Below are 27,545 nucleotides of genomic sequence, written 5' to 3' on the forward strand. Positions count from 1 at the left end.
CTTGAATGAACACATACTTGTGGGAAAAATGCACAAAATGGGCACCATCAAGCTTCTATGGATTGGATTGTGAGTTTTATAGAGGAACGACTACGAGATAACATCAATTACAAACCAAAGGATATATTGCATGACATTCATAAACAATATGGGATCATCATACCATACAAGCAAGCTTGGTGTGCAAAGGAACGGAGACTTGCTGCTATTTATGGCTCTTCAGAAGAAGGATACTGCATGCTTCCCACATTTTGTTAGCAAATAAAGAAAACAAACCCTGGAAGTATTGCAGAGGTATTCACCACTGGTGCAGCTAACCGTTTCCAGCGGCTGTTTATTTCCTTTCATGCATCCATATGTGGATTCTTGAGTGGATGCTTGCCTATTGTTGGGCTTGGTGGAATCCAGCTTAAAAGCAAATACCTCGGTACTTTGCTTTCAGCAACTGCTTTTGATGCTGATGGTGGTTTATTTCCTCTTGCATTTGGCATTGTTGATACAGAAAACGATGATAGCTGGATCTGGTTCTTATCAGAGTTGCATAAGGCTTTGGAGATGAATTCTGAGAAAATGCCACAGCTCACATTTCTATCAGATGGTCAAAAAGGCACTTTAGATGCAGTAAGGAGAAAGTTCCCAAATTCTTGTCATGCCTTTTGCATGCGCTATCTTAGTGAAAGCATTAGCAAAGAGTTCAAGAACTCAAGGCTTGTCCATCTTCTTTGGAAAGCTGCATATGCTACAACTATGACTGCTTTTAAAGAGAAAATGGCTGAAATAGAGGAGGCTTCTCCTGAAGCTGCAAAGTGGATACAGCAATTTCCTCCTTCCCGCTGGGCATTGTTGTATTACAAAGGGACACGTTATGGGCACCTCTCATCAAACATTGAGGATTGGTGGATTCTTGATGCTCGAGAGTTACCCATAATACAGGTGGTTGAGCAAATTCACAACAAATTGACGTCTGAGTTTGAGGACCGTCGAACTAGAAGTCATTCTTGGTTTTCTGTACTAGCCCCTAGTGCTGAGACACGCATGCGAGAAGTTATCAGCCGTGCATCAACATATCAAGTTCTGCAGTCAGATGAAGTAGAATTTGAGGTTATATCAGCTGAACCATCAGACATTGTGAATATTGGGAAACACTCTTGTTCATGTCGTGATTGGCAACTTTATGGATTACCTTGTGCACATGCTGCGGCAGCAATCATGTCATGCCGAAAAGATGTATATGCTTTCGCAGAGAAATGCTTTACATGTTGTTCCAATAGGGTCGGAAGCGTGTAAATTATTGTACTAAAAAATCACACAAAGTTCAATTCCCAGGGAAGAGAGGTGGATCACATGGATCTCTTAAATACCAAGTATTTTCTTAGACAGAATATCCCTTCTATAGTAATTTAATAGCACAATTAAATACTACTATTATACCCTCAAATATTGAAAGAAAAATAGGATAAGAAAGAACACAAGAGATTTAACGAGGTTCGGTAAATTATACCTACGTCCTTGGGCACTAACACCAGATGATAACTTTACTATCTCCAAAGTATTACAAACAAATAGAATTCCTTAAGAATTCTCAAATGGGAGAAGAGAGAAAACTAAGGGAGAAAGATTGGTTGGGATAGTTGAAATGAGAAATGGTTAGGCCTATTTATAGTTGAGGTTCAGGGACTAACTTGCAAATGGCCTAAAAAATTAGGGACCAAAATTGCAATTATCCTATTCAACTTTAAACAACTTGCCTATCACTTTTTTTTCTTTCGGTGCCACTTGCACCTCCCATTTTTGACTTTTCAACAATCTCCACCTTGAAGATTTGATTAGGATAATCACATCTTCACACACTTCCTTCAACTCCCCAAATTCGATAAAGCTATCTTTTGTAGTGCCTCCAAATGCGCTCTCGAGCGCCATACACCTAAAGGTGCTCAAATTCTCAGGATGTTAATCAAGTTCAAACAATGATTAAACTTGATTGTTGTTACCACCTTGGTCATCATATCTGCGGGATTATCTGCTGTCGGAATCTTCTGAAGTAGAATTTTTCCTTTTTCAAAGACTTCCCGCACAAAGTGATATCTTACGTCGATATGCTTGGTTCTTGAATGATAGACTTGATTTTTCGCTAAATGAATAGCGCTCTGACTGTCACAATATAAACTTATGTGACTTTGAACAACTCCTAAGTCTTTCAACAATCCATTAAGCCAAATAACCTCCTTAACAGCTTCTGTAACTGCCATATATTCTGCCTCTGTAGTAGACACAGCTACTGTAGACTGTAAGGTAGACTTCCAACTCACTGGGGCTTTCGCAAGAGTAAACAGATACCCCGTAGTTGAACGACGTTTATCTAAATCACCAGCAAAGTCGGAATCAACATATCCAACTACAAACTGACCAAGTGCTTCATCCTGTTCAAAAATTAAACCAACATCTACGATTTTTCGAAGATACCGTAGAATCCATTTCACAGCTTGCCAATGTCCTTTTCCAGGATCATGCATATACCTGCTTACAACTCCAACAGCTTGTGAAATGTCAGGCCTCGTACACACCATCGCATACATCAAACTCCCAACTGCATTAGCATATGGGACTTTCGCCATATATTCTCTTTCATCTTCAGTCTTCGGAGATAATTGAGCACTAAGTTTCAAATGAGAAGCAAGTGGGGTACTTACATGTTTTGTGTTTTCATTTACACCAAAACATTATAATACCTTTTTCAGATATTGCTTCTGATTTAAACAGAGCTTGCCTCTCGGTCTATCTTTACTTATCTCCATGCCGAGAATCTTCTTGGCCTCACCTAGATCTTTCATCTTGAACTCTTGATTCAACTGAGCCTTCAGCTTATCTATCTCATTTTGGCTCTTCGAAGCGATTAACATATCATCAACATACAAGAGTAGATAAATGAAAGATCCGTCATGCAGCTTCTGCAAATATACACAATTGTCATATTTGCTTCTTGTGTACTTCTGCCTTCTCATAAAGCTATCAAATCGCTTGTACCACTGCCTCGGGGATTGCTTCAATCCATATAGCGATTTGTTAAGCTTACAAACCCAATTTCTACCACCAGCATCTGTGTATCCTTCTGGCTGAGTCATATAGATCTCCTCTTCTAACTCACCATGCAAGAAAGCCATCTTAACATCAAGTTGAGCTAGCTCCAAATTCAACTGTGCTACCAAGGCCAACAAAATTCTAATGGAGGAATGCTTCACAACAGGGGAAAATACATCATTGTAGTCAATTTCCTCCTTCTGAGCGTAGCCTTTAGCTACCAATCTTGCCTTGTAGCGAATATCCTTCTTGCTAGGAGATCCATCTTTCTTTGCGAATACCCACTTGCATCCGATTGCCCTTTTACCTTTCGGTAATTGCGCCAATTCCCAAGTATTGTTCTTCAGGAGAGACTGCATTTCTTCATCCATGGCGCTTTTCCATTTATCACTTTCTAAGCTTTGCATTGCTTCTTGATAAGTGATAGGAATATCATCAACAACGGGAAGGGCGTAGGCCACCATATCAGTAAATCGAGCAGGTTTACGAATTTCTCTCCGTGGCCTTGCAACTGTAACTGGTTCTGGTGTACTTAGTGGTTCTTGGGTCAGAACCTCTTCAACCTCTAATTCCTCCATTGTGGCTGGAGAATTAGACTTATTAACTGGGCAAATCCCCATCTGCTCAAACTCCACCTGTTTTGGAGTACACTCCACCTGATGTGGAGTATTGCTTGTCTGAATATCTTTATCTGCTACCTTTTTCAATGTGACAGATTCATCAAAGGTAACATCTCTGCTACAGATCATTTTCTTTGTGCTTAAGCACCAAAGACGAAATCCCTTCACTCTAGAAGTGATTCCCATAAAGAGAGCTTTCTTTGCCCTCGGATCTAACTTTGACTCCTTCACATGGTAATATGCAGTGGATCCAAACACATGTAAGGAATCATAATCTGTAGCCGGTTTTCCAGACCATACCTCCATAGGAGTTTTTCTTTCTAATGCAGATGATGGCAAACGATTAACAAGATGGCCAGCGTATGTCACAGCCTCAGCCCAAAATTGCTTGCCCAACCCAGCATTGGACAACATACATCGAACTTTCTCCAGCAATGTTCGATTCATACGCTCTACCAATCGATTCTGCTGTGGTGTATCCCTAACTGTGAAGTGTCGAACAATACCATACTCTTGGCACACATCGAAGAACGGATCACTTTTATATTCCCCTCCATTGTCCGTCCTAAGCCGCTTGATTTTCTTGCCAGTCTGGTTTTCGATCATAGTTTTCCATTTAAGAAAAACTCTAAGCACTTCATCCTTAGTTCTCATGGTATACACCCAAACTCTTCTGGAAAAGTCATCAACAAAAGTAACAAAGTAGTGTTTTCCTCCCAATGAAGGTGTCTTGGAAGGCCCCCACACATCTGAGTGAACATATTCCAAAATACCTTTTGTATTATGGATAGCAGTACCGAATTTCACTCTCTTTTGCTTTCCCAGAACACAATGCTCGCAAAATTTTAATTTGCAAGCCTTTGTACCTTTCAACAATCCTTGCTTTGCCAGAATTTGCAAGGATTTTTCGCTGGCATGTCCCAACTTCATATGCCACAACTGTATTGAGTCCAATTCTTTGTTGCCGGAAGCTGCAACGACTGCTCCAATAACTGTACTACCTTGGTAGTAATACAAGTTATTTTTCCTGATGCCTTTCAATATCACAAGTGCACCAGATGTCACTTTCAAAATCCAATCTCTCATAGTAACAACTGAACCATTGGATTCCAAGGCTCCCAATGAGATGAGATTTTTCTTCAAACTGGGCACGTACCGAACATCAGTCAGAACTCTGGTTGATCCATCTTGATTCTTTAATTGGATTGAACCTATCCCAACAGTTTTACAGGCATTGTCATTGCCCATATAAACAACTCCTCCATTTAGTTCTACTAAATCAGAGAACCACTCCCGGTTAGGGGACATATGATAGGTACAACCCGAATCCAATATCCACTCATCTGAATGGAACGACGATGATGATGCAACCAGTGATAGTTCAGAGTCACTAGTATCATGCTTAGCAACACAAGCATCTACAGCAGCATTTCCCTTATTCTTCAGCTTTGGACAATTTTTCTTCCAGTGGCCTTTCTCATGACAAAAAGCACATTCATCTTTCCCGAGTCTGGACTTTAACTTTGATCTCCCCTTTTGAGTTTTCTTCCGAGTGTATGAACGACCTCGGACTACTAAAGCTTCTGTATCTCTGATTGAGTTTTTCTGTTTGTCCTTCTTTCTCTGTTCATAACTGTATAAGGCCGCACAAACTTCGCTCAGAGATATATCACTCCTGCCATGAAGTAGAGTAGTTTCTAGGAACTCAAACTCCTCAGGAAGTGACCCCAACAGCATCAAAGCCAAATCTTCATCTTTGAATGTCTCATCCATATTCAGCAAATCAGTGACTAACTGATTAAATTTGGTGATGTGATCATTCATTGTGGTACTTGGGACGTATGTGAAGCGAAATAGTCTTTTCTTCAAGTGGAGCTTATTTTGACTGTTTTTCTTCAAAAAATTTTCTTCAAGTGCCACACACAACTTATTTACAGAAGTCTCCTTTGAAAAAGCATACATCTGCTCTCGAGAAAGGCATGATCGAATTGTGCCACATGCCAACTGATTGATCGCCTTCCAATCTTTCTCCTGTACATCATCTGGTTTCTCTTCATCAATGGCAATGTCTAGACCCTGCTGAAAAAGGGCATCTAGAACCTCACTTTGCCACATACCAAAATGGCCCGTGCCATCAAAGATCTCCACGGCCAATCTTGCATTTGCAATTGTCGGTCTTATCCACATGGACGATGTTGAAGCTCCTACACCGACCGTTTTCTCCATAATCTTTCAATATACCTAAGAAAATCTTTTCTGATGTGGAAGATCAGTTTAAACTGCAACCACAGAGCATACTACGATTAACCTTCGGCTCTGATACCACTTGTTGTTCCAATAGGGTCGGAAGCGTGTAAATTATTGTACTAAAAAATCACACAAAGTTCAATTCCCAGGGAAGAGAGGTGGATCATATGGATCTCTTAAATACCAAGTCTTTTCTTAGACTGAATATCCCTTCTATAGTAATTTAATAGCACAATTAAATACTACTATTATACCCTCAAATATTGAAAGAAAAATAGGACAAGAAAGAACACAAGAGATTTAACGAGGTTCGGTAAATTATACCTACGTCCTCGGGCACTAACACCAGATGATAACTTTACTATCTCCAAAGTATTACAAACAAATAGAATTCCTTAAGAATTCTCAAATGGGAGAAGAGAGAAAACTAAGGGAGAAAGATTGGTTAGGATAGTTGAAATGAGAAATGGTTAGGCCTATTTATAGTTGAGGTTCAGGGACTAACTTGCAAAATGCCTAAAAATTAGGGACCAAAATTACAATTATCTCATTCAACTTTAAACAACTTGCCTATCACTTTTTTTTCTTTCGGTGCCACTTGCACCTCCCATTTTTGACTTTTCAACAATCTCCACCTTGAAGATTTGATTAGGATAATCACATCTTCACACACTTCCTTCAACTCCCCAAATTCGATAAAGCTATCTTTTGTAGTGCCTCCAAATGCGCTCTCGAGCGCCATACCCCTAAAGGTGCTCAAATTCTCAGGATGTTAATCAAGTTCAAATAATGATTAAACTTGATTGTTGTTACCACCTTGGTTATCATATCTGCGGGATTATCTGCTGTCGGAATCTTCTGAAGTAGAATTTTTCCTTTTTCAAAGACTTCCCACACAAAGTGATATCTTACGTCGATATGCTTGGTTCTTGAATGATAAACTTGATTTTTCGCTAAATGAATAGCGCTCTGACTGTCACAATATAAACTTATGTGACTTTGAACAACTCCTAAGTCTTTCAACAATCCATTAAGCCAAATAACCTCCTTAACAGCTTCTGTAACTGCCATATATTCTGCCTCTGTAGTAGACACAGCTACTGTAGGCTGTAAGGTAGACTTCCAACTCACTGGGGCTTTCGCAAGAGTAAACAGATACCCCGTAGTTGAACGACGTTTATCTAAATCACCAGCAAAGTCGGAATCAACATATCCAACTACAAACTGACCAAGTGCTTCATCCTGTTCAAAAATTAAACCAACATCTACGGTTTTTCGAAGATACCGTAGAATCCATTTCACAGCTTGCCAATGTCCTTTTCCAGGATCATGCATATACCTGCTCACAACTCCAACAGCTTGTGAAATGTCAGGCCTCGTACACACCATCGCATACATCAAACTCCCAACTGCATTAGCATATGGGACTTTCGCCATATATTTTCTTTCATCTTCAGTCTTCGGAGATAATTGAGCACTAAGTTTCAAATGAGAAGCAAGTGGGGTACTTACATGTTTTGTGTTTTCATTTACACCAAAACATTGTAATACCTTTTTCAGATATTGCTTCTGATTTAAACAGAGCTTGCCTCTCGGTCTATCTCTACTTATCTCCATGCCGAGAATCTTCTTGGCCTCACCTAGATCTTTCATCTTGAACTCTTGATTCAACTGAGCCTTCAGCTTATCTATCTCATTTTGGCTCTTCGAAACGATTAACATATCATCAACATACAAGAGTAGATAAATGAAAGATTCGTCATGCAGCTTCTGCAAATATACACAATTGTCATATTTGCTTCTTGTGTACTTCTGCCTTCTCATAAAGCTATCAAATCGCTTGTACCACTGCCTCGGGGATTGCTTCAATCCATATAGCGATTTGTTAAGCTTACAAACCCAATTTCTACCACCAGCATCTGTGTATCCTTCTGGCTGAGTCATATAGATCTCCTCTTCTAACTCACCATGCAAGAAAGCCATCTTAACATCAAGTTGAGCTAGCTCCAAATTCAACTGTGCTACCAAGGCCAACAAAATTCTAATGGAGGAATGCTTCACAACAGGGGAAAATACATCATTGTAGTCAATTCCCTCCTTCTGAGCGTAGCCTTTAGCTACCAATCTTGCCTTGTAGCGAATATCCTTCTTGCTAGGAGATCCATCTTTCTTTGCGAATACCCACTTGCATTCGATTGCCCTTTTACCTTTCGGTAATTGCGCCAATTCCCAAGTATTGTTCTTCAGGAGAGACTGCATTTCTTCATCCATGGCGCTTTTCTATTTATCACTTTCTAAGCTTTGCATTGCTTCTTGATAAGTGATAGGAATATCATCAACAACGGGAAGGGCGTAGGCCACCCTATCAGTAAATCGAGCAGGTTTACGAATTTCTCTCCGTGGCCTTGCAACTGCAACTGGTTCTGGTGTACTTAGTGGTTCTTGGGTCAGAACCTCTTCAACCTCTAATTCCTCCATTGTGGCTGGAGAATTAGACTTATTAACTGGGCAAATCCCCATCTGCTCAAACTCCACCTGTTTTGGAGTACACTTCACCTGTTGTGGAGTATTGCTTGTCTGAATATCTTTATCTGCTACCTTTTTCAATGTGGCAGATTCATCAAAGGTAACATCTCTGCTACAGATCATTTTCTTTGTGCTTAAGCACCAAAGACGAAATCCCTTCACTCCAGAAGTGATTCCCATAAAGAGAGCTTTCTTTGCCCTCAGATCTAACTTTGACTCCTTCACATGGTAATATGCAGTGGATCCAAACACATGTAAGGAATCATAATCTGTAGCCGGTTTTCCAGACCATACCTCCATAGGAGTTTTTCTTTCTAATGCAGATGATGGCAAACGATTAACAAGATGGCCAGCGTATGTCACAGCCTCAGCCCAAAATTGCTTGCCCAACCCAGCATTGGACAACATACATCGAACTTTCTCCAGCAATGTTCGATTCATACGCTCTGCCAATCCATTCTGCTGTGGTGTATCCCTAACTGTGAAGTGTCGAACAATACCATACTCTTGGCACACATCGAATAACGGATCACTTTTATATTCCCCTCCATTGTCCGTCCTAAGCCGCTTGATTTTCTTGCCAGTCTGGTTTTCGATTATAGTTTTCCATTTAAGAAAAACTCTAAGCACTTCATCCTTAGTTCTCATGGTATACACCCAAACTCTTCTAGAAAAGTCATCAACAAAAGTAACAAAGTAGTGTTTTCCTCCCAATGAAGGTGTCTTGGAAGGCCCCCACACATCTGAGTGAACATATTCCAAAATACCTTTTGTATTATGGATAGCAGTACCGAATTTCACTCTCTTTTGCTTTCCCAGAACACAATGCTCGCAAAATTTTAATTTGCAAGCCTTTGTACCTTTCAACAATCCTTGCTTTGCCAGAATTTGCAAGGATTTTTCGCTGGCATGTCCCAACTTCATATGCCACAACTGTATTGAGTCCAATTCTTTGTTGCCGGAAGCTGCAACGACTGCTCCAATAACTGTACTACCTTGGTAGTAATACAAGTTATTTTTCCTGATGCCCTTCAATATCACAAGTGCGCTAGATGTCACTTTCAAAATCCAATCTCTCATAGTAACAACTGAACCATTGGATTCCAAGGCTCCCAATGAGATGAGATTTTTCTTCAAACTGGGCACGTACCGAACATCAGTCAAAACTCTGGTTGATCCATCTTGATTCTTTAATTGGATTGAACCTATCCCAACAGTTTTACAGGCATTGTCATTGCCCATATAAACAACTCATCCATTTAGTTCTACTAAATTAGAGAACCACTCCCGGTTAGGGGACATATGATAGGTACAACCCGAATCCAATATCCACTCATCTGAATGGAACGACGATGATGATGCAACCAGTGATAGTTCAGAGTCACTAGTATCATGCTTAGCAACACAAGCATCTACAGCAGCTTTTCCTTTATTCTTCAGCTTTGGACAATTTTTCTTCCAGTGGCCTTTCTCATGACAAAAAGTACATTCATCTTTCCCGAGTCTGGACTTTGACTTTGATCTCCCCTTTTGAGTTTTCTTCCGAGTGTATGAACGACCTCGGACTACTAAAGCTTCTGTATCTCTGATTGAGTTTTTCTGTTTGTCCTTCTTTCTCTGTTCATAATTGTATAAGGCCGCACAAACTTCGCTCAGAGATATATCACTCCTGCCATGAAGTAGAGTAGTTTCTAGGAACTCAAACTCCTCAGGAAGTGACCCCAACAGCATCAAAGCCAAATCTTCATCTTTGAATGTCTCATCCATATTCAGCAAATCAGTGACTAACTGATTAAATTTGGTGATGTGATCATTCATTGTGGTACTTGGGACGTATGTGAAGCGAAATAGTCTTTTCTTCAAGTGGAGCTTATTTTGACTGTTTTTCTTCAAAAAATTTTCTTCAAGTGCCACCCACAACTTATTTGCAGAAGTCTCCTTTGAAAAAGCATACCTCTGCTCTCGAGAAAGGCATGATCGAATTGTGCCACATGCCAACTGATTGATCGCCTTCCAATCTTTCTCCTGTACATCATCTGGTTTCTCTTCATCAATGGCAATGTCTAGACCCTGCTGAAAAAGGGCATCTAGAACCTCACTTTACCACATACCAAAATGGCCCGTGCCATCAAAGATCTCCACGGCCAATCTTGCATTTGCAATTATCGGTCTTATCCACATGGATGATGTTGAAGCTCCTACACCGACCGTTTTCTCCATAATCTTTCAATATACCTAAGGAAATCTTTTCTGATGTGGAAGATCAGTTTAAACTGCAACCACAGAGCATACTACGATTAACCTTCGGCTCTGATACCACTTGTTGTTCCAATAGGGTCGGAAGCGTGTAAATTATTGTACTAAAAAATCACACAAAGTTCAATTCCCAGGGAAGAGAGGTGGATCACATGGATCTCTTAAATACCAAGTCTTTTCTTAGACTGAATATCCCTTCTATAGTAATTTAATAGCACAATTAAATACTACTATTATACCCTCAAATATTGAAAGAAAAACAGGACAAGAAAGAACACAAGAGATTTAACGAGGTTCGGTAAATTATACCTACGTCCTCGAACACTAACACCAGATGATAACTTTACTATCTCCAAAGTATTACAAACAAATAGAATTCCTTAAGAATTCTCAAATGGGAGAAGAGAGAAAACTAAGGGAGAAAGATTGGTTGGGATAGTTGAAATGAGAAATGGTTAGGCCTATTTATAGTTGAGGTTCAGGGACTAACTTGCAAATGGCCTAAAAAATTAGGGACCAAAATTGCAATTATCCCATTCAACTTTAAACAACTTGCCTATCTCTTTTTTTTCTTTCGGTGCCACTTGCATCTCCCATTTTTGACTTTTCAACATTACAGTTGCCAGTTATTGTGAGGCATATTCAGAAGAGATATACCCCATTCCTCAGAAGATTGACTGGAACAAGTTCGGTGAGGCGCCTAGTACTTTGAATGAGGATGCTCAAGTTGTGCGACCGCCCAAGTTTCGCCGGCCACCAGGACGCCCTGAAAAGAAACGGATATGCGTAGAGGAGCTTAATCGTGAGAAACACACGGTGCATTGTAGCAGATGTAACCAGACTGGTCACTATAAAACAACTTGCAAAGCAGATATTATGAAGGGTATTGAGCAGTTCGAGCCTTGTAGGATCTAATTTTATGCTTAAGTAGATTGTAGATTATGAACATGGTACTAGGGTGGCCATATTTAATCCTACACCCAATGTGAAATAGGAAATCTCGATTTTATCTCCCTCAGTATGTATGTATGTATGTATGTATGTATGTTTGTTTATATGTATGTATGTATGTATGTATGTATGTATGTATGACTGGATTCAAGTTCCTATGGCTCTGGCTTTAGTTTTGCAACTTTTGCTCTTGATGAGAAATTCAGTCGGGCCTTTTATTGCACTCAAATACATCCAGTAGAATGTGTCTTCCGGATCCTTGTTGAATTTATTAACAAAATTAAAATTTTTTTTTATATATTTTGAACTATCACCACTGCATATTTAAAGATGAAAGATTAAAAATAAAAATATGAAGTTAAAGGGTTAAAAAAAGCTTTTAGCGAAAAGCCAATTGAGTTTTTATGGGAAAAAAAACAACCAATTGACCTTTTTTTTTAACCAAAACTGTCAATTAACTGACAAAAGTCACCAAAAATTGCTACGTTTCATTACGTGAAGTAGGCAGTGGCTGGAGGAGTAAAGCATGGGAGTAGCTCTTGAAACTTTTTGTTGAGTTGTAGGTCAAGTTTGTATTTCCTTGTACTGTACAGCCACCTAATCCTATATTTTAAGAAGTTGCAGACGGAGATGGAGGTGAAGAAGAGGTGGTGGGTTTAAACTGTAATTGATAGATATGAATATGAATCCCCTGCTTCAAGAGCTACTCCCTTCCCTTGTTTCATTACAAAGTTTGTTCATCCTAATCATCACTTGCACTGCACCGCGGGTCATGGCTCCAAATTTTGTTGTTTGCATCATCAATCACGGGAGTTGTCCTGGGTCATTGATGGATCTTGTTTTCAGAGCAGGAGCTCCAAAATCACTCATAAATATACTTATTTGCCAAAATACTATCCCTCCATAATTTTGTATATATTGATATCTGTCTATACAAAAAGGCGTGAAGAGACATGGAGAACTTAAATGAAGAACAAGAAGCTTTGGTCGTCATGGAATTCCATGAAGAAAAATGCTGGTGAACTGGGTCTTAAATTCTTCTTGAGGTTAATTACCTCCCACTTCTACCCTTTTTTTTTTATTCGTATCCATCCGTCCATCCACTCAATGATTTTCATAATAAATGGATCCACAATCAAAATTACAAGATTTTTGAGGAAGAGGGATTCAGACATCCCACTAGAGCAAAACCCAAAGCTCAAACCCCATGCCATGACCGTCTTTCTTACGGTATATTTTGTGCCCAAATTGTATAGTGAATTTAGAGGAATGATGTGCAGACCAGTGAATCAGTCAATCATCTATTCAACTTCGAAAAACCGGAAAAGCTACAGTGAGAGAATCCAATATGAAAGATTATAGACTAGGGTGCAGCTTCAATGTCCCGACTTGCTGGCCAATCCACTAGCTCTTTAGCTGATTCGGTTCAAGTCATTTCTTGCGCACTGCATTAACTCATTAGATTTTATTAGGTTTGAATTCGCTGGTTAAGCAACATAATAAAAAGAATCATTTTATTCAATCATATATAACTAATATATAATTCGTAAAATGATTAAAATGACATAAAAATACTTAATTACAAACTGTTTAAGTATAGAAAAGAACCTAATTTATCATATTAAAGTATACACCTAATACAAAATTCAAAAATTTAATTTGCTTAGTCACCGAGATGCCATGAATTTCGACACTAGTATTTTGTAGTTGAGAGCAGGTTTGCCAGCCTACATTGGAAAGGGGCTTCGCATAAAATGTACCCAAAAACAAAAATGAATATTTTTTTTTATGAAAATTGGGTTCCAGATGACGACACATGGGTGCAAATCCTGTGTACGAAATATAGATAGAACGACATGCTGCCTCTTTCTAACAAGTGAAATAATTGCTCGAGACTTTAGAAAGGAGTATGCCAAGTATGGAAGATGGTTCGTCAATGAATGATTTGGAATATTAGAAATAGTGGAAATGTTGATTTTTGGAGAGATGTGTAGCTGGTTGACATTGGATACTGATTAATTGGGCTGATGAGAGGAATAGTGATAGAATCATATATGGGTCAATGGCTTGAATGGTTACACCAGATGGTGATTGGAATTAGAGTTTATTGGAAGATGTTTTACCATACAATATTTTGCTTAATTGGCAGCAATGCTTCCGTCGGCCAAAGAGGGCAATGTGGATTCTTTGGCTTGGAGATGGGATGCTAATAGGAGATTCACTGTCAAATCGGCCTATTCAGTGGCGTCAAATAATTTAAATAGAGGGGGTGTAAGAATGGTGGAAACCAATATGACATTTTAGAGGACCCCAAAAAATTTGAGTTTTCCTATGGTTAATGTGTTTGGATAAATTATTAACAAACAATGAAAGGAAGAGAAGACATATGATCATTGGTGCGAGATTTGAAGTGTGCGGAGTTGAGGATGAAACTTTAGACCATGTGTATTATAAATATATTGTAGTGTCGATCATTTGGAAGCGGTTGGTTTGGGAGGAGAAATTTGTTGAATTCATGATTATGCAGATTCTTAAATGGGCTAACTAGATTCTTTCTAATCCTAGTTATTTGCTTGAGATAGTAGTAGTTGGAAAGTTCTCTTTGGAGTATTATGTTGGAACCTATGGAAGCGCAGGAATGGATTTATTTTTTATGATAATTTTGTAGAGCTTGAATCAGTATTAGAAAGGAGTTTGCAACTGTAACAACAATGTATTAGTGTGATGGGGAATGTTGATAATAGTATTATAAGCAGCAGTTTGAGGACTGTAAAGTTGGTTAGTTGGAGGAAACCTGATTATTGTATCTATTTAATTTATATGTTTCTTCTTCTACGATTAAAAAAAGAAAAAAAGAAAAATTGGAAGTCTACGATTAAAGGACAATTTTTCATTGCTTAAAAAAAAAACTGTTGATTCTAAAAGCACTCTTGAAAGAAAAATTATGCAGAATAAACTTTTTTTAGCTGAAATTTTTGGCTAAATTTTTTTACACTTTTGGTGTTTAATTTTTTTATCCCTCTAATAATATAGTATTTCTTTTTTATAAATAATTAATATTTATTGTTTAAAAATATTTAAAATTTATATTTCATATATTAAAATATTAACAATAAATTATAATATTTTTATATTCTTATTAAAATATAATAAGATTAACTAATTTAAATATTATTTAAATATATTTTTATTATTTGATAATAACATGGGTAAAATGAATAAAATATAAAATTAAAAAACAGGGAACCCAATACCTGGTCTCCACTAAATTGTTGCCTTTTCACATCTCTGTAACAGCAGTCCAATCGATAGCCAGTTCAAAAAAATCTTCCATTTCCTGCTATCTCTTTTCCTTGCAAACCTTCCGTGAAAACCTCTTCAATCTGGGTGCCTCGGCCATCTTTCCTCTTGTTCGGGTCTATTGTAGACTATTACTGCTCCCTCCAGGTGCTTTTCTTCTCCCCGTTTTAATGCTTCTTTCGCGAGTTCGTGGGCGCAACCATTTCCTGATCTTTGAACAAACTTGAAATTGATTTCTTGAAAATGGTCTTTTTTGCTTTGAATGCTCTAACAATCGCCCCAATAACTGATTTATCTGACGCTGTTGATTTACATTTTTGAATGACCATTCTTGAATCCCCTACAATTTCTATTGAGTTAAAAGTTAAAACCCATTAAAATTCCCAATTTAACGGCTTGTAAACCTGCATGTGCCTCTGACATGAACGGGGACGACATGGCGGTGTGTAGGACTGTCTTCGAGGCTAAAATCTCGCCCATCAATCCCCGAACCACCAGACCCGAAGCCGATTTGGAAAATCTTCCGTCGAAAGCTGCGTCAAAATAAATTGCTACCCTTGTGTTCCCTTCATGTTGTCTCTGCCTTCTATCAACATCTGAGGTAAGCGTTCTTTCCTCCAGCCCATTTAACTCTGCCATGTAACTTTGAATTCGTTTTGATAAATCCCTTCCTGTCTGTCGTGGTTTTCCCCTCGTGTATTAACTGATTTCTTGAACTCCAGATTGTCCATGATGAATAAGATTAGCAGTCAGAACTGCATGATGAATAAATCTACTTAATATATATTTAAGGTCAGGGAATAGCTGTTTCAAATTACTTGAACACTTAGCTGTTTTCATTTAATCTACAGTTAATATATTTAGGGCCACTTTCCTTATACAAGTGATGTTTGATTTTCTTTTTTAAAGGAAAAATGCAGTTTGTATGGCATTGTTGTGTGTTTTCTAATAGAATCGAAAGTAAGAGACTTTGGGATCAATTAACAGCAATTTTAACTAGAAGAACATGGTCATATTTGGAGTGAAAAGTCTCGCATTTTATCTGGTGCTAAGGTGGTGCATATTAGTCTGTCCATGGATCAATGCATATTTGGTTTTCTTTTCACACTGCTAGGTGCTTGCACTCATCAGTAAGGATCGGGGTAGATTTTCTTTAAAATAGTTGACTGGAGCTCCTCGATGAACTTAGTTGGAATTGTTTGTGTGCTGGTGCTTATATGATTTGGAAATGGATTTTGATTGAAATATTCAGGTAATATCTAAATGCATGGCATGGCTGGAATCAGGGATGCAATTTAACTGAAAAGGTTGTTTTATATCAAAAAGTAGTTACGAGTGGTTATTGTGTTGCATTAGAAGATGTTAACTATGTGTTGTTTTCTATGTATTCAATTGAATGTGTTTTTCATCTTTTATCTCACTTAAGATAATGCTTTAAACTTTTTTGCCTGTCTTTCTTTCTAATGTGACAGTCCAGATAGCCTAATGATCTCGTGTATAAAAAACTGCTTTCTAGTCTGATGTGCTGTGAAAGAAAAATCTCTGATTGGCTGGATTATAAGTACTGTGAAACGAGTATCCCAATTGTTAAGTCAACCATCAGTAAATCGGCGCATATGAATGACTTTAATTAAATAATTCCCTGTGAAACTCTACAATAATTAGTTTAATCGGCCTGTCCTTGGGATATGTAGTAGTCTTCCTGTCCATATATAACTGTTTTTAGTTAGTATCTTTCTTGCCTTGTTTTTAGTTAGAGTGTTTGTGTTTGTGAGATAGAAACTAACAAATTGAGCCCACTTTCCTTTTTAAGCCATTGGTTAATGACTTCGGTTTATATCATATTAGTTTGCATGAATTTGATTCTTTGAATAACCTTCTTGTGGTGCCTTGGGTTTAATTCAAAATTTTCCGAATTATTAATGGTTGATGTGGAAATTTGATTAGGACAATGTGAAAAAGTTATGCTCTAATTTTCTGAACTGTCAAGATATAGGTATGTTAGGGAAAGCCTACTCTCTGTTTACTGGTAAGTTTAATCTTGAGTGTTATATGAGGTTAATATCTTTAATCTACAGTTTATATATATTTAAGGTCAGGGAATAGCTGTTTCCAATTACTTGAACACTTGGCTGTTTTCATTTAATCTACAGTTAATATATATTTAAGGCCACTTTCCTTATACAAGTGTTGTTTGATTTTCTTTTTTAAAGGAAAAATACAGTTTGTATGGCGTTGTTGTGTGTTTTCAAATAGAATAGAACGTAAGAGACTTTGGGATCAATATCAATTTTAACTAGAAGAACATTGTCATATTTGGAGTGAAAATTCTTGCATTTTATCTGGTGCTAAGGTGGTGCATATTAGTCTTTGGTTTTCTTTTCACACTGCTAGGTGCTTTCACTCATCAGTAAGGATTGGGATAGGTTTTCTTTAAAATAGTTGAGTGGAGGTCATCGATGAACTTAGTTGGAACTGTTTGTGTGCTGGTGCTTATATGATTTGGAATTAGATTTTGATTGAAATATTCGGGTAATATCTAAATGCATGGCCTGGATGGAATTAGGGATGCAATTTAACTGAAAATGTTGTTTTATATTACAAAGTAGTTACAAGGGTTTATTGTGTTGCATTAGAAGATGTTAACTAGGTGTTGTTTTCTTTCTTATGAAGAACGCAGTATATTTACCTTTTTTGATCTTACGATGAGAGTTTTCTTTCAAAGTTTCATATTTGAATCGTATTACTGATTTATTTTTCAAAAAATCCAAATTACTCATCTTCGCTTTGGTATTGTTAATTATGTAGAAGACGAAGGTTTCTCTTTTGTGGACGTCGGCCATTCATATCAACCCAAGGTATCTCTCTACAATCTCATGGTTTTGTTTGCAGTAACATTGATGCGTTTGTTTTATTTGATTGTTGTTTTCTAAATTGTCAAAATTAAAGTAAATTTTCTTTGGATCGAATTTAATTTTCAATGGGCCTATGTGGCCATTGGTTTTTTGCGACTTGTGATAGTTAACCTCTCTTTTTTTGGCTGTTATAATGGTCATGGTTTTCGGGTTTCTGTTTAGTTCCTGTGGGATTGTTTATTCTCTCCTCATTTTCCTTTTTTTTTAACATTTCTTTCCCTTTTATTCTCTCCGTTATTATGCCCGTCTCATTTCAAATTTTACCTCTTATATTTTTTATGCCCGGAAGAATTCAAAGACACACTATATTGTGATTCTCTCTACCGTTTCTGTTTTTGGGATTTTTGGACTCCCTTGCTTCATCAGGTATTTTACCTCTTTTCTCCAACATTGTCTTTTCCGTTCTCCCTTTTAAGAACTATGCTTTTGCACTTGTATTTTTTGGTTTATTTTATGGCTTTTGGTTTTCAGTTTTAGAAATCAACAATAAAAAAAGTTTGTCAATTACTTAATGGGAAGCAAAAAATCTGAAATTGTATTAGGAATTTTCTCTTTTCAATTTTTTCATAAATATTACAATAAATTAAACTAACCAGTAAGCAATAAATGACCAGCTTATTCCCATATTCTGTCCTATTTTTCCTTTATTTCTAACGTTCCTTTCTCCTTTTTTAGCTACTCTTTTTCCCTTCTTTACAGATATTTTCCTTCTCTCTTGTTTTTTCTTCTCTCAGCCTTTTCAAGGCGAAAAAAAGCTTTTTAAGGTTTTTCATTCTATCAAAATTTCACATTATATTATTTTCTCTACTCGAATATTAGGTCTCTATATATTTTTAAAATAAAAAAATTCAAAATAATTATTGAGTAATAGTTTAAAAACTGTTAATTTTGAGAGAAATTTAATTGAATAATATTATATTAATTTAAATTATGACAATTAGTTGAATTTATGTCAACTTAATTTTTTTTTATCATCATCACGAAGGTGACATTAGTTCATATGAGCACAATACGAATGGTGTTAAATATTCTTTTTGTTTAGTGGGTTTTAGAGGTATGTGAATGAATATTTAAATAAAAATTAAAATTTTTAAATTTTTTAGAAATAGAATTAAATTGGAAAATTTTGTAAAGTTGAGAGTTAAATTATTGAATTTAGAATTTAAACTAAAATGATAAATTTTGTAAACATTAAAGGATAAATTTGTTGAATTTTTAGATTTAGGATTAAATTGATAGAATCTATAAATATTATAGAGCTAAAATTTTTATTAGGCAAAAAAAAGACACAATATAGCTTTCTGATAATTAATGGGAAATAATTAAAATATTTAATTTTAAAAAATTGAAGAAAAAATTGAATCATCAAAATAGAATCAAAGACGTGGTTAAGTGATGATTTTTGTACTTTAACCAAAAACATTTAACGATACAAATAAAAAATTAAATTAAACCTATTCCTAATCCTTAAATTCCTAAAACGGAAACACCCTTAGATAGTCGGTCCCTCACCCACCTCCTGGACAGATCGCCCTTCACCTTCGAGTCATCTTATCTCTCACTTCAATCGATGCTGTTCAGGCAGAACTCACTCTCTCCACTCGATTCTCAGCCGGCAGCCGCTACAACCCATCCGTCACAGCCTCTTTCCGTCGCTCAACTCAACCCTTGTAATCGGCAGTCAGTCGCGCGGCTTGCAAGCAGTGCAATTGGTAGTCAGTTGCGCAGCAAGCTCGTCATCGCCGTCTCACACCCTGAGGTTTCTGCAAATTTATTAATAGGTTCATTTGAAATCTGTTGCTTGTTTAAATTTCATAATACAGATCGTTGAATATATTCTGCTGGAAAAATGCACCCTCCTCTGACTTTACACAGGCATCCTATGTGTGCTGAAGTAAGTACAAACTTGGTGTTGAATCTAATATTTTTAGCTGTTGGATTGGAAGGAAAGTTTGGTTCTTGTTAAATTAATCATATGACTTTATCTTTTGGCAGGTCATCGAGGAATTCCAAAAGTGTCATTTAGAGCATCCAATAACTAAATTCTTCGGTGAATGTACAGAATTAAAGATAAAGCTCGATCGCTGTTTCCGGCAGGAAGTGAGTTATTCTCAGCTCTAGGGGGAAATTCAGTTTCTAGTATCATTGTCGTGACTCTGTTTGAAACACGATGTTTTTATTTGGCAGAAAGCTTTGAAGAGGAAGGCTAATTTTGAACAGAGTAAGAAACTGAAAGAAAGACTTCAGGCGTTAAGGAAGGAAACTGCTGAAAACGATTCATGAATCTATAGCAATTCATGAATCTATTTTACGATGTTGTGGTTGGTTGGGCCACTGGTATTTGGTTGCTGCTACAAAAAATTGTTTAATTGTTTCCGTTCCTACTTGAGAATGATATATGATGAACAAAGACATGGTTCTTTCTTGATTTTACATGAAGAAACTTTGATTGTATACCTATGTACTTGAACTGCTGAAAATCTTAAATAACAATCCCTTTACTTTATTCTTCCGCATCGAGCTCAATTATCATAACCTGCAGTTTTTTAAATGTTTGACCTCTAAGGTTGATCCACTTAGATGACAGTAGAAACCTTTAAGGTAGTTGCCATTGTGTTTAAACTGAAATTTTTGTTAGTATTATGTTTTCTCTAATTACTTCCCTTACTATTCTCCTCTCATCTAGGTTCACTCTTCAAAAGCTAGAACCACTTGTTTTCTGCACGAGGTAATGGGCAATCAAGCAAATGGAGGAAGACTAGGTTGCCAAAACAATGATTTTTATCATTAGTGATAGAAGAAAGGGTTTATTAATTAAACAAAAAAGAGGGAGAAATATGACCAAATCTTGCTAGTTTTCTGTATATAAAACTCTGATCCTGCGAGCTTGAGGTGAATGTCCCAAGCAATAGGGTTTTGTTTAACAGTGATGGAATCAATGTGTTTGAATTAGCTTTATCTAGAATTAAACAGCAAGTTTTCCTCAGTAGCTACGGTCTTCTTATCTGTAAATTCTCTTAAAAATCGAAATAGTTTAATAGCAAAACCGAAAAAGTATAACTAAGAAAAGCTTGAAGTTCGATCCCAATAGCAGAGCTAGTTCTGTGTTTCTAAGTACTAATACAAGTATGAACTCCATTAATTCAAGCTTTTTCCTTTTTCTGTCAATTTATGTTTGCTTCTGATTCTTAAAGTCCTTAACATAGGTGCTATATTCTTCTTTGTACTTGGGGTCTGCTGTGGTATGTTAAGGCTTTTTCTGCTGTTGAAATCATTGACAAAGTGCTTTATTTTATTCTCAGAATTAAAAACTGAATCCAGATGTTCATGAAAAAGGCATTTGATTGCTTCTGGCATGGTTTGATCATTTATTACACTATTCCAATAGTCCCCCTAGTTCTTTTCTTGCTTAAGGTTTGCAGACTACCCAAGAAAAGATGAGTGTATAAACATCAATAAAACACGGTCATGAAACAAACATAATTGATTGAAAACCAGGATTATGGATTATTTTGAACAAATTTCATAGAAAAACACACAAAAATTGGTTTTTAGTTAGTCAGTTGTTGCTCTAAGATTATATGTGCAGTAATGGTTACCAGAAAGCAGAAAATGAAGAATCTTCATGTTCATGTCTTTTACACGTTAGTTTGAAGAGAAGGGATTGGATCATACCATTAATAGAGTTTGTAAGACCATGACTGATGCTTAAAATGGAGTGCATGGAAAAAAGTGTATGTCGTATCAATTCTAAGATTTGAACTTTTGGTACTAAAGAGAGGAAAAAGAAAAATGAATTTGAACTGGGTATTTAGTGGAGCGAAGAACTGAAGGATTTAAAGAAAAAGTTTGTGGGAGCAAAAATCAACTTATCCCATAACATAAGTCAATTGGAGAACAAAAGATAATATGTTAAGCCAATTATTTTTTTCGTGTTTCAGAATACGGTTAACCAACATGTTAACTAATCGATTACGATAAATTAAATCGGATTTTACAGTTTTTTCTTCTACAATACCTAGACTTCGCATTTCTATTAACAATGGAAAACTATTTAAATAATTATATATGGATCATGTAAATTGCTGCAAAACAATTAATTAAAAAAACCTTTGCAATTAGTAAATCGGTTGAAATTCTTCAATTCTTCAATTACTATCAATATTAACAAGCATCCCAATTAGATTATTATTATTTTTTAAAACTAAAGTACAGATTTTTTGAGAAAACTAAGAAACAAAATGTCTCAATCTGGAATCCTATATGCCGGTTTTGATCGTTTCGCATTTCTATAAAGAATGGAAAACTATTGAAATAATTATATATGCATTATTTAAACAAGTAAGTAAAATATTTCTAAAAATATTCTTATAAATATTAAATTGGATCCGACCTGGTTTATTATTTTATACAAATGAATTAATACAAAGAACGTTTCGGTGATTGTAAACTTTATTGAAAAAACAATAATTAAATCCTAATAATATTTGTTCATGTATCTGTGTAAAATATAGCTATATTAGTTTTTTCTTCGCACAATATTGTTTCCGTTTCTCTTTTGGGCCTTCTGTTTTGGCGTTTGGGCCTGTGTCCTGCTTAGTTTATGGTCTTCTGTTCTGCTTAGATTTTGGGCTTTTATCCCGCTTGGAGGTTCTATGAAATGACGGAAAGCTGTCTGACCCTATTTGTAAATGCACTGTAAGTTGCTTCGATTGTGGAAGTCTCTAAATCTTTGTGTTCTCTTTTTGGATACCGGTTTGTGATCTATTTTTTTGCTCGGGCTTGTTTTTATTTTTTAGTGTTTTGGGTTGAGTTGTTTTGGAATGTGTTTGCGTTGTTTTTATATCCGGTTTTCTTTCGATAGTATTTAACTTTAAAAAGATTTCTAAAATATTTTTGAACATGACTGTCTAATTTTAAAGCAATTGTTTTTAAATTAAATAAATTTAAAAAACTTTAATGTAAATTAAATTTTTAGAGTTTTTTTTAATAAATGTTTTTGATTTATACATGTCACATAATTAAGAATTATTTGAATGTTTTATTGTTTTAGTTTCAAATCTACGCTTTTTTACTCGTATTTCAGTGTGTATTTTTTTTAGGATTTTTGTTTTCTGCTTTACAATTAACTGTTTGTTGTGTGTTTGAAGCCTATGGATCTCGGTGTGGTTGTTATTTTTGTTTGTTTATATTTTAATATATGTTTTTTATTTTTGAATTTTGCGTTTCCCTCTGTTTACTATTTTAGCTATTATCTTACAATCTATTTCTTTTTATTTTTTGCTTAGTAAAAAACTGTTGTGGATTGGGTTATTGGGTTTCGATTTTATTGTTTGGGCTTGTGTTCCGCCTAACTTTTGTAGTTTTCTGTGTTTTTTGGTCGGGGTATAGTGGGCTTCTTTTAACCTTACTCCAAGCACTTGATAAGCTACCAGTAAATCTTACAGTTCTGCAGATGTGTAGCATTGGCAAGTCTATGAATCTTTTGCGTACTCATAGAAATATTGAAATACAGAAGAAAGCAAGGAGTTTAGTTGATACATGGAAAAAAAGAGTTCAGGTTGAGTTGGATGCTAAATACGGTCCAAATCAGTCTGTTCCCTGGTCTGACGTTGCTAAATGTGGAATCAAGCACTATAGACCTTCTGAGGTGAAGAGTTCAGCAACACAATTCTCTGCAACTAAAACTGGTTTTGTTAAGCTTTTTCAAGGAGGGACTGCAACCAAGTCTGCTTCTGCAATGCCGGTACCTATGAAGGCATCAACATTGCCTGCTTCAGCCAGAACAAAGGCGCGGAATACATGGAAAAAAAAGAGTTCAGGTTGAGTTGGATGCTAAATACGGTCCAAATCAGTCTGTTCCCTGGTCTGATGTTGCTAAATGTGGAATCAAGCACTATAGACCTTCTGAGGTTGCAGTGAAGAGTTCAGCAACACAATTCTCTGCAACTAAAACTGGTTTTGTTAAGCTTTTTCAAGGAGGGACTGCAACCAAGTCTGCTTCTGCAATGCCGGTACCTATGAAGGCATCAACATTGCCTGCTTCAGCCAGAACAAAGGCGCGGAATGCTACTATTGTTGGCACCTCTGATCCTCAAACAACCACAAGGGATGAGAAAATCAACAGTTCTAGTCAATCCCACAACAATACTCTGTCATGTTCTAGTGATCATGCGAAGATGGGGGAAATTCCAGTAAAGGAGGATGCAAGAAGTTCTGCAGCTGGTTCAGGAACTGTGACTAAAATCTCAGGTAGCTCATCACGGCACTGGAAATTCATTAATGGTTTGCCGGGGCCATTGGGGGTTCAAAGGGAAACCGGACCATGCAACAATTCTTCTTTGCACAGAAATTCTGCTCCTGGAAAAGTACCACAGTCCAGTTTAACATGTGAAAAGGCGGTGGATGCTCTTATCGCTGAGGGTAATGGTAATAAGTTCATTGTTAAAATCCCAAATTGAGGTTAAGGTCCAGCACAAAGTGTCAGTGGAGGATTTCTTGAAGATCAATTGGTTACAAACAGCAGAGCTTCTTCTCCTGTGCTTTCAGAGAAGCAGGAACAATTCAAACATAACATGAAGGAGAAGAGTGGTACTTACCAGGAAAATGTTATGACTGATGTAAATAATGAATCCTGGCAGAGCAATGATGTAAAAGATCTGCTGACTGGGTCTGATGAGGGAGAGAGTTCACCCGCAGCTGTTCCTGATGAAGAATACTGTAGAACCGGAGAAGATCTTAAGAAAATAACCGAAGTCACAAAAGTTGCTTCCTCATCTTGTGGAAATGAAATTAAATCAAGGAAGATGCAGAGGGCTTCTTTGAAGTCCATAAATACTCTAATTGATATTTTTGTTTAAGTACACTAAAGCAAATGCATGCATGCCAGTTGCGGATGGTGCTGGAATGAATTTGCTTGCTTGTGTGGCTGCTGGAGAGATTCCTAAGTCGGATGTGGCTTCCGCAATTGATTCTCCACAAAGAAATGAGAATAGAAGGAGGTAGAGAGAGGCCCATGCTGCAATTAAAGCATGGAAAGTTGAAAATCCCCTGTACAAGATAAGGCTATCTAGATCAATGTTGCAAAGAAATTTAGGAAAGAAAGTTATATTTTGAACAATTTTTTATACAAGAAAAAGGAAAAGAAGAAAAGAACATAGGATAAAATTGCAGCGATTGTTCCATTCCACTTTTTCTTTATCACTTAGTTTTCCATATCCTTTGAAACAAAAAGGGCTGATAAAACCTGTTATATCGTAGACCTGCAAGAATAATACTGAACATATTTAGAACTTAAATAGAGGGAGAAAGACTATCTCAAAACAATATTAAAAGGCTGTTACTTAGAATCGAGGGTTAGTGTCAGATACAATATAAGGATGCGTCCAACATGGGTATACTAAACATTTAAAAGTATTTCCATATATTTAGATCATCATCTTTTAGAAAAAAACAAAATGAAGAGTCTAGGTAACATAGTTTAAAAAGACATAAAACTCAATACGTTGCATTAATCTCGAAAACATTTTACCTATCAAAAATACCAACAAATAGACCCAAAAAGAGAAGTGAAATTACCTTTACTATATAAAAAAGAAATTCTTATGCAGCTACTCAATTTACTTCTAAAGCTAAAGGCAACTTATGATATTTAATGATAGAATTGCATTATGTTTCCAATGCATGATTCTTTTGTTTGGAAAGTTCAAATACTCCCAATGTAAGAATATCTGAATACGAGTATCAGAAATTAGATAAATATATTCTGTATTCTAAAAGTGAAATGTGAATCCCGTCGTACTGATGACAAATTTCTAGGCGGTCCTAAATTGATTAACCTAAGATAAAGTGGTTTAAATCTAATCTTCAGTCGGTTTCGATAATTTCCCTAAATAGTCCACAAACTTTGGCAACTTAGAACAAACCTAATAAACTACTCCAACTTGGACATGGACAGCAAATGTAGATATGGATAACTTTGACCCAAAATTCAAAGATACAGGTCCAAAAGTGGAACCATACCAGGGTCTTTTAGTCGTCAGTGTGGAGCTGTCTTATCCTAAGTTTCCCAAACCCTTTTATGCTTCATTTGAGGTTAGAATCTCGGGAAGGCAGGTCTTTTATGAGCGTCAGCACAATTTAGTTGCATCATTGTTGGTGCCAAACCATTTTTTTCGAAACCAACCTATTCTTACTCTCTGTTTTAAGGTACAAGCCATTCTCTTTTTCCTAATTGCCAATTTCAAAGCCTATTCCTAAATTCTGGATAAAAATAAATGGTAGAAACTGGCCGAATATGATTGTAAGCAATTTTATACAACCATAACTATTACCATTCCCAGAAAAAAAAAAGCTACCTATGGAGCTAATCTATCAACAAGATTTAGGAAAAAAATTTAAGTAACACGAACTAGATAAGGCTGAGGATGGTTTACCGAGTGCCAAGATTAGAGTGTACTGAATTTATAAAAGATGGAAATGAAAAAGAAGATTAATAAAAGCCATTTTTGACCGAAATCTACGAAGAAGAAAGAGCTGAAAAAAATTCCAATCCACCAAAAATGTCATTGATGAAAGCAAAAGCATATTGGACTACTTACTAGTTTGCAGGTGATGATGCCCCCAAAAGAATGATGCTAGCCAATAAAATTCTTCAGTTGAAAAGGAGGGCAAATCCGCCATACTGCTGGTAGAGAAAGACAGGGTAAGACGAAATTGAATCAAAGACATGTCCAAATCTATCTGTCAGAAAACAACAGTTGCAAAGTCCTGTTCAAAACAAATAATTACCATAGGGTATATATAAGAACATCATACTAGTAACCCAACCAAGTAAATTGAACAACGGTTTAGCAACAAGCATAAGAAATGGATGAGAAAATGGAAATTAAAAAGAAATATCCAACAATGTCCTTAAATTTTTTCCATAAAAGAGATTAAAACGGTAACAGGGACTTTGAAAAGAAAAAGAAAGTTAGGCAACACACAATGCAAATTGCTGGCAGACAGAGACGGCCTTACCTTTACAAACAAATCCAAAGGTAAAATGAGAAGATACTTGGTTACTTACAGAGAAAGGAAAGGTGGGGAAGGGGGGGATGTTGGCGGGGAGGTCAGAAAAGAGAGGAGAGGACTTTATTATTGATGTTGGGTGTCTCTCCTATGTTGCTCAGTTTTTAATAAATCATCTCTAGTAATAAGAATGGATGGTCCGCGGTTGTCCGCGTACTTTCTTCTTTTTTCTTTTTGTAATACAAGGTGCTCTACATGAGCAAAGAGCCATGTACAGAAACAGTAATAAGAGATTGGATGATGAGTTCCTCGGGAATATTGATCCATCCCAATTAGAGGTTCTTTAAGCTTCACTAGCAATTATGTGGAAATTTTATGTAATAAATTAAAAAAATTATAATATTTAATATTTAAGTGTAATGATAATAGGCATTATCAATTAATCAAAAATTTGATTGATGAATAGGCATTAATACTAAGGGTGACTTTGGACGAGCAGTGCGTTTACCTGCGGTTAGTGTAAAAATAGCGGTAGCGGTGAGATTAGATACTGTAGCGATACTGTAGCGTGAGACAAAAAGTAAACTAAACGCACCGCACTCAATCGCGCATCCAAACCCAACCTAAGTGTTTAAATAGT

At 36.4% G+C, this 27,545-nt stretch overlaps 3 protein-coding genes and 1 long non-coding RNA gene across 20 annotated transcripts; 3 read left to right on the forward strand and 1 right to left on the reverse strand.

The window, feature by feature from the left end:
- The first annotated feature begins 285 nt into the window (after positions 1 to 285).
- Positions 286 to 11,934, forward strand: LOC107943769 (uncharacterized). The gene is made up of 2 exons (XM_041102578.1): positions 286 to 1,258; positions 11,347 to 11,934. The coding sequence occupies exons 1-2, from the start codon at positions 556 to 558 to the stop codon at positions 11,640 to 11,642; spliced, it is 999 nt and encodes a 332-aa protein (XP_040958512.1). The 5' UTR covers positions 286 to 555; the 3' UTR covers positions 11,643 to 11,934.
- Positions 11,935 to 14,925: 2,991 nt separating this feature from the next.
- LOC107930412 (COX assembly mitochondrial protein 2 homolog) lies at positions 14,926 to 20,399 on the forward strand. Of its 16 annotated transcripts, none has more exons than XM_041102585.1 (8): positions 14,926 to 15,125; positions 15,429 to 15,579; positions 16,231 to 16,285; positions 17,787 to 17,836; positions 18,183 to 18,259; positions 19,717 to 19,787; positions 19,889 to 19,993; positions 20,081 to 20,399. In XM_041102585.1, the coding sequence occupies exons 6-8, from the start codon at positions 19,743 to 19,745 to the stop codon at positions 20,174 to 20,176; spliced, it is 246 nt and encodes an 81-aa protein (XP_040958519.1). In that variant the 5' UTR covers positions 14,926 to 15,125; positions 15,429 to 15,579; positions 16,231 to 16,285; positions 17,787 to 17,836; positions 18,183 to 18,259; positions 19,717 to 19,742; the 3' UTR covers positions 20,177 to 20,399. The 16 variants fall into 16 exon arrangements, with proteins under 16 accessions (XP_040958519.1, XP_040958521.1, XP_040958514.1 ...); XM_041102586.1 differs by lacking the exon at positions 16,231 to 16,285 and adding an exon at positions 15,701 to 15,770 and having other exon boundaries at positions 14,927 to 15,125; positions 19,506 to 19,787; XM_041102581.1 differs by having other exon boundaries at positions 14,927 to 15,125; positions 19,475 to 19,787.
- A 2,949-nt stretch (positions 20,400 to 23,348) lies between these two features.
- On the forward strand, positions 23,349 to 24,627 carry LOC107930428 (uncharacterized). The gene is made up of 2 exons (XM_016862099.2): positions 23,349 to 23,684; positions 23,953 to 24,627. The coding sequence occupies exons 1-2, from the start codon at positions 23,349 to 23,351 to the stop codon at positions 24,352 to 24,354; spliced, it is 738 nt and encodes a 245-aa protein (XP_016717588.2). The 3' UTR covers positions 24,355 to 24,627.
- On the reverse strand, positions 23,354 to 26,901 carry LOC107930429 (uncharacterized). 2 transcript variants are annotated; one of them, XR_005919529.1, is made up of 4 exons: positions 26,684 to 26,901; positions 26,494 to 26,579; positions 24,493 to 25,155; positions 23,354 to 24,253 (listed from the first exon to the last, which is right to left on the reverse strand). It is a non-coding gene; the product is annotated as an uncharacterized lncRNA (long non-coding RNA). The 2 variants fall into 2 exon arrangements; XR_005919528.1 differs by having other exon boundaries at positions 26,494 to 26,576; positions 26,684 to 26,877.
- Between the last annotated feature and the right edge of the window lie 644 nt (positions 26,902 to 27,545).

Source organism: Gossypium hirsutum, chromosome D10 (assembly GCF_007990345.1).
Source record: "Gossypium hirsutum isolate 1008001.06 chromosome D10, Gossypium_hirsutum_v2.1, whole genome shotgun sequence".
NCBI classification, from domain to species: Eukaryota; Viridiplantae; Streptophyta; class Magnoliopsida; order Malvales; family Malvaceae; genus Gossypium; species Gossypium hirsutum.

Excerpts from the sequence above, each read along its gene's own strand:
- LOC107943769 (XM_041102578.1), top strand. The coding sequence starts at position 556 with ATGAATTCTGAGAAAATGCCACAGCTCACATTTCTATCAGATGGTCAA. Across the intron at positions 1,259-11,346 it reads CGCAGAGAAATGCTTTACAT|TTGCCAGTTATTGTGAGGCA; the intron begins GTTGTTCCAATA and ends TCAACATTACAG.
- LOC107930412 (XM_041102587.1), top strand. The coding sequence starts at position 19,743 with ATGCACCCTCCTCTGACTTTACACAGGCATCCTATGTGTGCTGAA. Across the intron at positions 19,788-19,888 it reads GGCATCCTATGTGTGCTGAA|GTCATCGAGGAATTCCAAAA; the intron begins GTAAGTACAAAC and ends ATCTTTTGGCAG. Across the intron at positions 19,994-20,080 it reads ATCGCTGTTTCCGGCAGGAA|AAAGCTTTGAAGAGGAAGGC; the intron begins GTGAGTTATTCT and ends TTTATTTGGCAG.
- LOC107930428 (XM_016862099.2), top strand. The coding sequence starts at position 23,349 with ATGTGTAGCATTGGCAAGTCTATGAATCTTTTGCGTACTCATAGAAAT. Across the intron at positions 23,685-23,952 it reads CTGCTTCAGCCAGAACAAAG|GCGCGGAATGCTACTATTGT; the intron begins GCGCGGAATACA and ends GCCAGAACAAAG.